Source organism: Sitodiplosis mosellana, unplaced genomic scaffold (assembly GCF_009176505.1).
Source record: "Sitodiplosis mosellana isolate CC-2019 unplaced genomic scaffold, AAFC_SMos_1.0 Smas_scaffold_6166, whole genome shotgun sequence".
Classification (NCBI taxonomy): Eukaryota; Metazoa; Arthropoda; class Insecta; order Diptera; family Cecidomyiidae; genus Sitodiplosis; species Sitodiplosis mosellana.
The window spans coordinates 6,594,438-6,607,821 of NW_022601407.1; the positions used below are offsets into that span (position 1 = coordinate 6,594,438).

Genomic DNA, 13,384 nt, shown 5'->3' on the forward strand with positions numbered 1-13,384 from the left:
TCTCTCTCTCTCTCTCTCTCTCTCTCTCTCTCTCTCTCTCTCTCTCTTTCCTCTGTGTCGAATATATATGCGAAAGTATAAATGCCAGCCACTTTGTACACATTTAAAGACTATGATGAGGCGGCCAGCACCGAATATCTAGCATGAATGCATTGAGGCACAAGTGAAAGAGAGAAAGAGTGTGAGACAGTCATTTTCGCTTAGGCTTTTGACCGGCCGTTTTCAATATGCATGTGTGTGTGTTGGAAAAATGCGTAAATCACATTTGAAACGGCAGATCCCAGTTCAATGTTCTATAGAATTTTCAAAGAAAATTGAACGATACATATTCAGCGAGAATATGCAGTAGAAAATCAACCGACAGAAGGAGAGAGAGAGAGAGGGGGGGGAGAGAGAGAGAGAGAGAAGAGAAGATGAAGAAAACAGGATCGACATTGAGAAAGAGCGGGTTAAAAAGCGGTGCAACCAACAGCCGATGCACTCGTTCGCTCTCTCTCTCACGCGCGCTCACTCACACAAAAACAACACACAAAATCCTGTAAAAATGGAATGAATGTGCATAGGAAATAAAATGAATAAAATTTTTGCGAAAATGAATATATTCGGGCAGTTAAATCCCGTAAAAGACTCACAGCACATTGCGAATGTGAATGACGACAACGATGACGATGACGATGGCAATGCACTTGCAGCCCAAGCCAAACTCGGCCGCCATACAGCTCAGCAATACGGTTACGGATATTTGATTTCCACTTTATATAGCCGAATCGAGGCGATACGTAGATTGTGAGCAAGCCGAAGAGTGAGAGAGAGAGCGGGAGACAGCGACGAAGAGAAAGCAACAATATTACCCGTATATTGTGTATGGCAATTTACACGAAACCCATAGAGACCGCCATGTCACCGTTTCTAACATACCATTAATGTTTTACCAGTTTGGGGCTTTTACAATTTGTCATTGTGCCTTCCTTTGCTAGTTCGAGCGCACATGAATACTCGTGTCCGCTCTATTCCAGTCGTTCGTTTGGTTCGGTCGGTCGATTGGTTGGTTGGTTGGTTGGCCGCTAACTTTGCCGCCTGCACAACAAGCCTTGTTCTAGCCTTAAATGAAAACTCATTTCCACTACTGGTTTAGCCATTATCAGGCCTTTTCTTTGCGCCACTGCGACATCTTCGGCAATTTTCTTGCACTTTATTCTGCCTCGCCAGCGCTCATTCCTACTGCCAACATATTATTACTTTATTGGTTTCTATTTATGCCTAGCGTTTTGTATACATTTCCATTTTTCAGTTGACTTTGGCGTGTTACCCATTTCAATGAGACCACAAGACGGTTGGAAGAGAAAGAGAAGGCGGGAAGGGTGAAAATGAGTCAGAAATTGCATTGAAAGTCATTGCAAAAGCGCAATTTTAAAAAGAGATCCGCAAAAATGGAACGAATGATGCAAAAGCCCATTTCGAAAACGAAATGGTCAATTTTGAAAAGGCAAACAAATAAACAAATTATATGAATCGAAATTGATGTATGGCGAGTGAGCCATAAACGCCAACCCAAACAATGAATTTCAAAGAGCAGTGCAGAAAAGAGAAGAGAAAAAAAACCATTGCAAAAAATCGCAACTACAACAACAAAGCAGCAGTAGCAGCAGCAGCAGCAGCAGCAACGACAATGCCATTGCACACAACCAATTGCCAATAGAAATCGTTATGAAGCTTTTCCTCCCGAAAAAAAATATACATGAACGAAGCACACACACACACACACACACCGAACATTATGGTTATTATGAGTTTGTAGAGCGGCGCCACTTAATGTGTGCACGCCGAACTCTATGCATAAATGCTAGTTGTTGGATTTTTTTTTCGGGTGTGTGTTTGTGTGTGTGCCTCACACTCAATTTCGTGAATTGTGTCGCTTTTCTTTTCGGCTAATTTTTGTGTGTTTTTTTTCTACTTTTTCTTTGTTTTTGCTCATTTTTTTCGCTCTCTAACACATAAAAGCTGCAAATTAGATTGAGCATGAACATGCACTGGAAATTTATGTGTGTCAAATTGTGTCGTGTGCTGCTTGTTAGTGATGAGTGTACATTGACGGCGACGGTAATAACGGCGGCGACGCCGAAAACGGCTTTTGCATAGAAATGGCCAATCAACATCATCGAGTAATTGATTTCGGTGCCAATTGATCTCAATTTGGTTTAAGCTTTTCTCTTTTTCGCATCAATTTGTCCGCTTTTTTCCGCTATATCTCACTTTGCTGCCGAAATGTGCAATTGCTGTTGCGTGCATTTCTCTCACTTGATCTCGTTTTCTATGCAATTTCACGCGGATCTTGTGTTCGTTTTTTTTTCTGTGCTCGTTTTGTACGATGTGTTTAGTTTAGTGTTTATGCTTCGGCTGTTATTTCGATTATGCTACTCCGTTTGCAAACGGGGCACACACACACACACACACATCAATTAGTCGGCGATTTGATGGGGCAATTGTCTATATGCTTTTCGGCCATAGTTCATTGCATTCGTTCTCTTTAGTTTAACTGGCTGTTGCGCTCGCTTACGGTTGTTCAATCGCATGCTCGCTTATTTCATTTCGCCCTCGATTTTTCGGCTATGATTTTGAAATGACTGCATTGATGTGTATGTATGAATGAATGATTTGTGGTCAGTGAACATTCAAAGGAAGCGATGGCACGTGCATTCCAACGGATGTGTTTGACTCTCTTTTTTTCCAGTCACTTGCTGCTTGTTATTGTTTTTGTTTTGCGTCCAGTTGAATTGTTCAATCGGGTGATGTTGTTGTTGTTTTTTTTGTTCATCTTTTTTTTCATCTCGAATGTACGTGCTTTCTCACTCTCGCTGTATATATCTATCTGCTCATGTGTCGCCGAAGCAGAGCAATGGCTTTCAAGCGTGTTTGCGTGTACCGACAGCGGCACCGGCACCAGAGCCGTAAAATGCATTTGCCACAGTGAGCATACATTTTCATTGATTGCTTGTTCACAACTATTCATGATAAATAGACGAGCCATTTGGTGGAAAACTTATAAATCGTACTTGAATGCCAATATAATAACATGCCATTGTGGAAGATTTGTTTTTTTCCATTTGAATTGTTTTGAATATTAGAATTTATATACATTTAATCTTCTTTTTTTGTTATTCTTCTTTTCTCATCGTTGCTGTTGTTGTTATATTGTGTTCCGGTTCACCCCGAAACCGGTACTCGTTTCTTTTTTGTTGTTTATCGTACGTTTGTTGCATTTTGCCTCGATGCTGGACCCGGTGTTTTTCTGCTGCTATAGTTTTGCCCGGTGTTTGTTCGTTTCGTTTCGATAGTTTGCGTGAGCCGTTGAATTTCGAGGCATGAATGGGAAGCGGGTGTTTGCGCGCGTACTTTTTTTTCTTCAAACATTTCACATTTCTAGCCCGCTTCGCGCTCTTCGCTCACAATATTGTAAATTGGATTTTGGGCGAGAAGGGACAATATAAGAATACAGATTCATTGCCACTGCGGCTGTTGCTGCTACTTCTACTGTTGCTACTGTTTTTGCCGGGCACACCGAAACGTGTAGATAATGTGGCGCTCTAAGATTGAAATGGCTCGTGGTAGAAATTTATGCATGAGCCGACACATATAAACCAACCGAAAAAAGAGAATCTCGTTCAAACACGGCTTCTCTCTCTCCCACTCCCTCTCTCTCTCTCTCTTTCACTTCCTCTCTTTCGCTCGTTAGCTGCAGAACGAATGAAGAAGAAGAAGATGTAGAATAGAGAGAACCAGTAAAATAGTCAAATGAAGAAGAAGTGCATACCGGAACAGAATGTTTACGGCAAACGATTTTCCATATCATATGCACACATACATCCATACACTCACGATACAAATCCGTTCATGCACGGGACCTTTTCGTGCAAGTGTTTTTCCAAGCGCAATTTTGCCACTGCATTCTCAGTCTTTGTGTCGCTCTATCTCATGGCATGCAACAAACAACACACATAATATATATATATATATATTGTATTGCAAAAGCCGAATTCGAACGGCGGCAGCGACGGACACACCGGCAACGGTGCACAGAGAGAAAGAGTAAACGAGCACACTTCCCATATATATATATATATATAAGTCGAAGCGCCCGTTCTTTGGTTATTTGTCTTTGCGATGTTTGTTATTGTTTCCATGATTGTTGATGATGTGGAATTATTTTAATGCACTCGCACGTTGCATGCAGAACAGGAAAAATTGGAATTGCTGAACGGGCACAGAATGGTATGAGGAAGGCAGCAGCGATGACGACAACGGCAATAACGACAACGGCGGCAGGAATTGCACGGAACTGTCGATGCAGAATGGTGGAGGGGGGAATAGAAGAAACTGAATCAAACAGGAACCAAACCACTCGATTGAACGGTACATTACTTTGTTTGTGAACGGATAGAGAGAGCGAAAGAGTAAAATGCAGCAAAATGTCTACTCGTACATACCCAGCATAATATATAAATTGCTTTGCGTTCTCGTTCTCTTGTCAATTTATAATTGAGAACGACTGTCAAAATGGGAAATTGAACATTTTTCCATTCGATGGCTTATTAATAACAAACACAAATAACAATCGGATTTATGACACACCATTGTTTTTTTTTCTTCCTTTTGGTTTTCCGTGGAAATATATTTTTCCAAACACACACACATACACACAATATTTTGCCGGGTCGCTTGCTTCTGTCTCTTGCTCTCGTCTCTCAATTTCTCTTCGATCCTATTGTGAGTGGCGCGACATCGAATGCGAGCTTAACTGTGATACATATGCTAGTTGGAGTTTTTTTGTGTTTATGTCGCTGTTGCTCTGCAATGTCATTCAAAAAGATGAAACAAATAAAACATTCAATGGACCACTCTTCTTCGATCGCCGTTTCGACAGAGCACATTTTCTCAAATTATGTTAAAACGCTCCACTCGTCAAAAGAATCTCAGATAACAAGCGTGCACACGCAACAACAACAAAAACGCCAGGCAGAAAAAAACACATGCAATCTTTATTGCGATAGTGATAGAGAAAATTGAGACTACATGAGTCAAGTTTTTCGAATTTTACACCGTCTATATACGATGTGTATATATTCGCTTCGATTGAATTAGCGGCACGTTATTGAAACGGTTCTTCTCTTCGTCGACGTCGGTGGCAATATTGGCAGTGTCGACGCATGTTTCTGAAGACTTTTATCGTGCAACATAATTAACTTTGATATTGCACAGCCAAGTACAAAATGCATTTGAGGAAAGCGACAGTGCATCACATTTTTAACATTTTTTCGCCACTAGTTTTTACCGCGTGCGCTTTTCACTCATCCTCCCATTACCATCGTCGACATCATCATCACTACCACCACCACCAGCACCACCACAGTCGACTGCCGGGTGCTATGTTTTTGTCGTTGTTATTATTCATTTCCTTTCTCGTGTTCCTGAATGAGCTACCCATCCCCCAACCCATTCCTCCAAATCTTTTTCACAATTTCCCACTTCGTGCCGTTCGTTCAGTTGTTGTTTCTCTCTCTCTCTCTCTCTCTCTCTCTCTCTCTCTCTGTTCGCCTCAAAAACAAATTCTTCCATATTGTGTATGGCATTGTTTTTTTTTCCACTGCACTCACTCTCTGTATTCTTCGTATTCAATTCGCAGAAAAACGACTGCACATTCCTCGCCAACAAGCTACAAAAAGGGAAGTCAGATTCGATGATTTAAAAGGAAAACTAAAAAAAGCTTTGCGTTCTATGGGTGTTTGAGAGCAACAACAAGAACAACAACAACAACAACTGCATACATACAACACACCAGCAACTATATTCAGTCTTAGCACTATACATCCCGTTTTTGGGGTGCATGTATGCAAACGAACGACACTGGAATCGCTGTATTTTTCCATCGAACATTTTTCCTCGCAGCTTTGTGCTGCTTCTGCTACTGCTGCTGCTGTTGATGTTCGTGCTTATATCATTTTTTTTCCTGTGGATTTAGTCAGTGTTTTTGCGAGCAAAACAACCAGCAACAGCAGAAGTAACGAGAGAGAGAGAAAAAAAAGAACGCGCGATTGGCAAAATAAACGATCGACCAAGAAAAAATTGTTTGAAAAATCATAATTGTTGGAAAATTGTGTGAGTGTGCGATTGAAATGGCAAAAATATTTTGGCTGTCTATAAACCAAAAACGTGTTTATTTTTAGCCACACGTCGATTTGAAAGCGATCACGAACATACATGACGTCGGCGAAGTCGTAGTCATAGTCGTAGTCGTTGTCGTTGTCGGCGAGAGACCGACTGACGATCATCGTCGCACATGTGTGTATGCGTGCTATTTTCTGCTTTTCTCGTTTCGCCGCTCAAGCATTTCAAGTCAAGTAAACAGATGAGAGGCCATAACTCAAACGACGTGCAAAGTGTGTATGTATGGATTTGTTTTGTTTTTTTTTTTAGTTCTTGTTGTTGCTATAACGCGCTAAGGTTAAATTGAATTGAATTTTGACTTTACAGCAATAATTTTTTTCTTCTCTCTGAAACAAAGACCAGCCGAAAAAAAAAGTCATCATCGAAGCAAGTGTACACAGAAAGCGAGAATTTCTGAACAACAAAAACGAAAAACAACGCCAAACAGCAAAATAAACTGAACCAAAGTGTAATTTATGTAAATATCGCATTCCACTTTATTTCGGCGGTAGTTTTTTTTCTTTCTCGCATTTCTATATGTAATTATAAACATTCATTTTAATTATTATAACTGGCATTGCCTGAGTGCCTATCAGATTCTAGAGGATTCGGTCGTAAAGCACACCATCCAAATGGCTTATAGACATAATTATAAATGAAGACCGATTGCGGCGGAAAATATGAATTCTTTTTTTTCTATCTCCTCCAAACTCCATACCAAATGGAAACAACAAAACAAATATACATCGAAAAAATATGCGAAGCGAGAGAAAAAAAAGAAGAATTATTTTACCGGATGGTTCAATGCGCTTCTCAGCCAAAATGTTTGCAAACAAAAGCGAAAGAGCGAGAGCAAAGAGAGAGAGAGAGAGAGAGAGAGAGAGAGAGAGAAAGCGATCGAATGAATAAAATCCCATTTGTGAATGCATGTTATTGAGGCTGGTGAATGAATAACAAATGGAGTTAAAGTCGATCTAGGGAATTTCAATCTGTTTCAGATTCTTTTGAATGTAGAGGTTGGGGAAGGTGATGGACAAAATGCACACACAAAAGAAGTGATCGGCGTTACTCTCTTCGCGCTTCAAAGTCAAAAAAGTCCATTTGAATCAGCAAAAATCAACGAAAAAATGCAACGAACGGAAAAAAGCACTATGGATAATAATAAAAAAAAACCGAAGATCGAAATGAATCCGAACAACAAGCGCTATAGAAAAAATAGCGAGGAAAAAAAATTGTGCACGAGAGAAAGAGTGGCTTTATTAAAGTGCGCATTTTCTCTACGGGATGCAACGGCGGCAGCGGCTGCAACAGCAGCAACAGCGTTAGTTGAAGCAGTGGAAAAAATGGCAAACTCAGCAAAAGTTTTGAAACGTGAAAAGTAATAGTTTGGGCGGTATATATAATGTGAGCTAAGCGTTTTGCATAGTAGCCGACACAGCATCACACGTCAAAGCAATAAATCGTACGTCGATGTAAATATTTTGGTCAAACGATTATTTCATGGATGCTCACTGCCATTGCCGCATTTGCTATTGATACGCGTGCGAGTTGAATGGGATGTGAGTGAATGAGTGAAGGAAAAAAAATGTTGCACTCAGCAATGCTCACGCATCGAACCGAAGTTTGGCGAAAAGTGATGTAGCGAGAGAGTGAGAGAAAGAGCAGTCATTTGGTAGAACATTTTCGACACACAAATTATAAATCTATAATAAATCTATATGTTTTTCACGATAGAATTCGCAATGAAATCACGAGCGAATCCTTCGAATGGAAACTGGTTGGTGTCACTAACGTCATTTTCGAGGAAATATTTTATTCGGCTGGAAACATGAATCGCACATTTTATATATATAATTGGTGTAAATTGGTGAACATGACCATAATGTCGATGAACATGAATCAGAATGCTCCAACAATATGTGTGCGAGTGTTTGCTCTCTCGCTTGTGTTCTCGTGTCGATGACTGGGGGCCGGGGTAAGGGCCGAAAATTGAATCAGAGATCGAAATAATGCATGTCAGTCGTCATTTTCTCACCATCTGCACATTAATGGATGCTGGTCGAATGGATGGTGCTGTGGAATCGATGCGATATTCTTTAAAATACACACCCCAATGCAAACGAGATAGAGATCTGATATGGTGTTCTCTGTCCATGAATTCGATACGATGATGTCATTTGTTTTCATTTTCGACTAAAATTCTAGTCTCGCACCGACACATATTTCCTCTTCTGTCGCGTCTCATTTTGTTCCACTCGGTTTCGAGAACGCTACGCGGGGCTCAAAGAGATCGGTGAGAGAACGACAGCGGCGCGCATACACAAAGTCAGTGAGACATGGTATTTGTTTCAGTTGCGACCGCTTTTGCAAATAAATGTCCGAAAATTTGCATCGCTAAAATTTATTTTTGGCCTATGGCATAACGCGAGCAACCGACCAACAGACGAAGAGAGAGGATTATGCGTTCAAATGGCAGCAGCAGCAGCAGCGGTACACCGAAAATGCGACGTATTCCCTGTCTCTCCATCGAAAATATGATTGTAATAAATAATAATACTATCTCTCGCCATGAACGAAACTCGGAATTCGGAAAATTCCCTTCGAATTTAACGTACAGTTTTTTTTTCTCGCCTCTTTCTCTCTCTCGCCCTTGCTATCGTTGTTGTTGTTTGCTTTGTGATGTACTTTTTGCCATCCACACTTCCATCGAACTTGACTCAACTCCATATGTTTGGAATTGCGACCACATTGTTAGCGTGAATCACATGTATGACATCGTTTTTATGCATGGGCTGTACTCGCACGTCATTTAAACGGAATTTTCATGCCGATCATAAACAGACCAAAACATCAATCGTCAATTTACAGCGAAAAGATGTAATCATCGTCGCTTCAGCGTTGAAAATGTGCAGAAAATTTCACTCAACTATCTATTAAAATCGATATAAAACATACACATACCTGTTACAATAGCAGCTAATGTAGCTAAAATATATCCAGTGTTGAGTCGATGCATATTGTATGTTTTGTCGTAGCTCTCACTGTTGTATCACTCGAATTTATTGACTGCGTTCGTTGTTCTCTCCGATAACAATTTTGTGTGTGTATGTGGCCGAAAATCACTTAAGATTTCACCAGCATTGAGAGAACATGTACCACAAATTGGCCAACCAATCACACTTTTCCACCTCTTTCTCGCTTTTCAATGTCTATCTACACACCGATCGAATGAAGAAAAAAAATAGAACAATTGAAATAGATTTAATTATTTATTTTTTGTGTTCAAACTGTTATCTTCACTTGTGTAACTTTGTAAATTGATTGAATAATTCTCTATTCCATTTAAACTAAAAGAATCGACTGCAACGGAAAAAAACAACAATCGAGAATGAACATACACATAGAGAGGGAGGGATAGAGAAAAAAATCGAACTCGAATTAATGAAAAACCGATTCAATTGAAATCAGAGTTTTAGTTTACATTCACGGAAATACTGCACTATTGGTTTGTTGAAGAGTGTGTTTGTTTTTTCTACTCTATATTTTTATTTTAGTTTTAATTTTAAACTTGGCGGTTGTTCGTTTGGTGAATAAAAAATTGGACGCAATATATCTATTTCCGACCCCCCTCCCCTCTAGATCAATCACTCTCTCCCTCTCTTTTTTTCTGTCTATATTCAATTTTCTGTTGAACTGTTTGATTGCTTCATGAAATAGTTGTTTGTACCACGGAACCCAAAACAACTATAAGAGCACATTCGATTTTATATTTTGCCAATTTTCATCATCGGTAGTTGCGTTGGATACGCGACTCTCACGAAAAATTGAAATGAACAAAAATCAAATAATAAATAGAGAGATAGAGAGAATCCTTGGACTGTTGACAACTGTGTGGTATTTCAAATTGAAATTCGCTTCATACATCCGTCCGAGACCGAATCAACGAACGAACGAACAAACGAACGATTGAACGAGCGGCCCCTCATACACATTTACATTCGACACTGGACATCATCAACAGTCATAACACAACAATAGCAAAAACACTTCCTAACGGAACGCGCACATCGTTTGCTTTGCTCATTTCACTCACTCTCATTCACACGCTATCTCTATATCTAACTATTTATCTGTTGTGATCAAGTAAATTTGAACATTTTTCTCGGTCACATTCACAAAACGAAGTGAAAAATATTAAAACGGAAGAAACCAAAAAAAAAATATTGAATTGATATTCAGCAGACACACAAATACCAAGCAACGCACTCTCTCTCTCTTTCACACACACACAAAAACACAGAATTACGCGTCAAACTGAATTTATTAGCGGGGATCCGGGGAAATTCGACACGAAAGCGGTTAGAACTCTCGTAAAATCAAGAGAATATAGTCAGCAATCATCAAACATTTAAATAATTCCAAGGATAAGAGCTTCTCAACTGTCACTTCACCCAAACCGTTGATTTGCATTTGAAAAACACTCCCGAAACATAAACAAACTCCTTATTTTCTCGCGCGCGTTCGACTACCATCCGAGTGAGAGAGTCCATTCGCTGTTTCCTATCCGTTACTTTTAAAAAGATATGTATAAATAAAGAGGGAAACGAAACACAGCAACAACAATCAAACTGCATAATTTTTTGTCATTCATTATTTTTTTTTCAAAATAAATTTTAACCGTTGACATACTCTCAGTTTCGCTTTTGTCTCGATTAAGTCACGAACTTTTCGCAGCCACGTTTCATATATATATGTATAAGTATCAACCGAAACTAACTGACTTTTGTTAATTTAATACATTTTCTTCAATGAAACAAAACAACAGTGAAACACAGCAGCAGCAACAAATAATAATAAAAAAAACAACAAATTATTTGGTGTATAGTCGTCCCAAAAAGTTTTCGTGCGTTTTGCAACTTGTCAGAAAATTAAATCACTTGGTGCTGTTTTGAATTTTGTGTTTTTTTTTAATTTTTTTTTTGTTGTTGGTTTCGTCGGTGCTCACACTGTCTCACTCTCTATGAATCTGATCGCACGCTGCCGAAAATATCGCGCGGAATAAAATTGTTTTGTGGGGGAATAGAATTGCTGTTGAAGCCACACCACCGCCACCGCCGACACACAATATTCGTTTGATTATCACATAGCCGCACAACGAACATTGTACCTCACTTTATCTATGCGAAAGAGAGTTGAAGCACACACAACATACAGTCTATTAAACACAAAGTATCCGTGCGCCCGTTTTCGTTCGGCAATCATTTCCACTGTCTTTGCATGTGTCTTTCCCGATGTATATGCTTTCGCTCTACCATTTCGGCGTTGGCATTCGGTGTTGTCCGTTGTTGGTCCGGCCGTTGCGACCGGGCAACCCGACGATTGTTACGTCTTTATTTTGTCGTTGGAATTTCAAAATAAACGAAAAAAATGCATTTTCCTCGATGATTTTGATTTTTTTTTCAACAATGAATTCGATTCTATTATGAGTTAATTTTAACCTCAATTCATGCCACCAAAAAAATCAATGAGAATTTCAGCAAACGGATTATTTCTCCGTCAATTGACTCGACATTCCATACGTTATATCATTTTCCGGCAACGCACAATGTCGGACGCGAAACGCATTGAACAAGTGGATTGGTGTATAGTTGTGTCTTTCGTACGAACGCTTTTTGTTTGCTCGTTATTCCGTTTTGACGGTTTTGCTTATCGCATGAGCATGTGTGCATTGTGTGTTGGCTCTTGCTTTCAATGCTTGTCGCTGCTTCGGTTTGCTACCCGTGTTTGTATGTTGGTATATTTGTTTGTGTGTATGTGTATACGTGTGCATGTGTCGCTCTCTTCTTCTGCTTATACGTGCGTATGGTGAGTGCGCTCGAATGAAACGATCGAAATCGCTTTTGCTCGGGTTCTTCACTCACTGACAATTTTCGAACGTTACAAAACTCGGCGCGTACGGCTCAAAAAAAAAGGAATAACACAACAGAGCCCGTAAAGAGCGAGCGAACAAACGAAGCGATACGAGAAATGCGACAGCAAGCAATAGTACGAACATGCAATGAGTACATACACACACACTTGGCGTGTACACACTCGAAAATACACACATTCAATTCATATGCCACTTAAATTTTAAACGATACAATTCTCTCTATATTATATGGTGGTACGTCGAGGCAATATTCCTAAATACGCGCAAGTTTTAGTTATTTTTATCCTTTTATTCGGTTGTCTCTATTAAATATTTAGGAGCATCTAGGAAGTGAGAGCGAGCGAGAGAGAAGGAGAGACGAGCATCTCGACTATGAATTGGCAAGAGCGATGCCGAGCACATCAATGTGACAATACACAAAACTGCTAACAGTGAGTACATTTGATTCGTCGTCGTTGTTGTTGTCGTTGTCGTCGTCGGGCTTGTGACGAGACTCAGTACAATGCACATTGAAAAGCACTCATTATAAGTCTTGTGATTGTTGGAATATATTTTATTCACAATTTGAAAATTTGATACCGACCGAACGGCTTTTGCAGAACAGTAGTTGTTGCATTTGGCAAAACGCATTGTGCTTTGCTGTACTGGGCTGTGTGTGTGTGTGTGTGTGTGTGCACAAGTGTATGGTGGTGAATGGGATGCAAAGTATTCTGCCAAATCGGATACACCACACAATGTTGGAAGTGAGCAAGAAAACAAACGAACGAACCGACGAACTAAAGAGATACAGTACATGTGTGCTGGGTTTGAGTGATGGCTGAGTGATTTTATTGTCATGAATTCGTACCAAAGATATGTAGCTTTTTTCAATTGACAATTGTATACCGTTCCGTTTCGTGTGATATATGCCAGTGCCACCGCCGTCACTGTTGCCGCCGCCGCCGCCGCCACCGCCACCGTTGTGCTCTCACTCTCTGATTCGTGCTCTCGCGCGCTTGTTCTCTTTCCATTCGCCTTCACGCCATGCTTATGTTACGCGATTCAATCAAACAAATTCCCCGGCATCTTTCTTCTCGCCAAGAACATCCAAACTCGATTATAATAACATTTTCGCAACTGGCGACACACGCGAAATGCAAACCGGAGAGAGAATCTTTTGTGCCCAAGTTATGTATTAATGTATCGCTGCCTCAATGCAATAGAATGCAATATGCAGAAACAAACAAAACAGAGAGAACGCAAATCTTTTCA

General features: G+C 40.0%; 1 protein-coding gene across 7 annotated transcripts in view; it reads right to left on the reverse strand.

Moving 5' to 3' along the window:
- LOC129574956 (uncharacterized) overlaps positions 1-11,470 on the reverse strand; it is a 23,464-nt gene extending 11,994 nt beyond the window's left edge. The window contains exons 1-2 of one of the 7 annotated variants that reach the window (XM_055457663.1): positions 10,891-11,470; positions 9,163-9,414 (exon numbers count right to left, since the gene is read on the reverse strand). In XM_055457663.1, coding sequence (XP_055313638.1) covers positions 9,163-9,217 — 55 coding nt within the window. In that variant the 5' untranslated portion in view covers positions 9,218-9,414; positions 10,891-11,470. Of the gene's footprint in view, positions 1-9,162; positions 9,415-9,501; positions 10,413-10,890 lie in introns of those variants that run through there. The other 6 variants (XM_055457664.1, XM_055457665.1, XM_055457662.1 and 3 more) reach the window with 6 other exon arrangements.
- Positions 11,471-13,384: the final 1,914 nt, after the last annotated feature.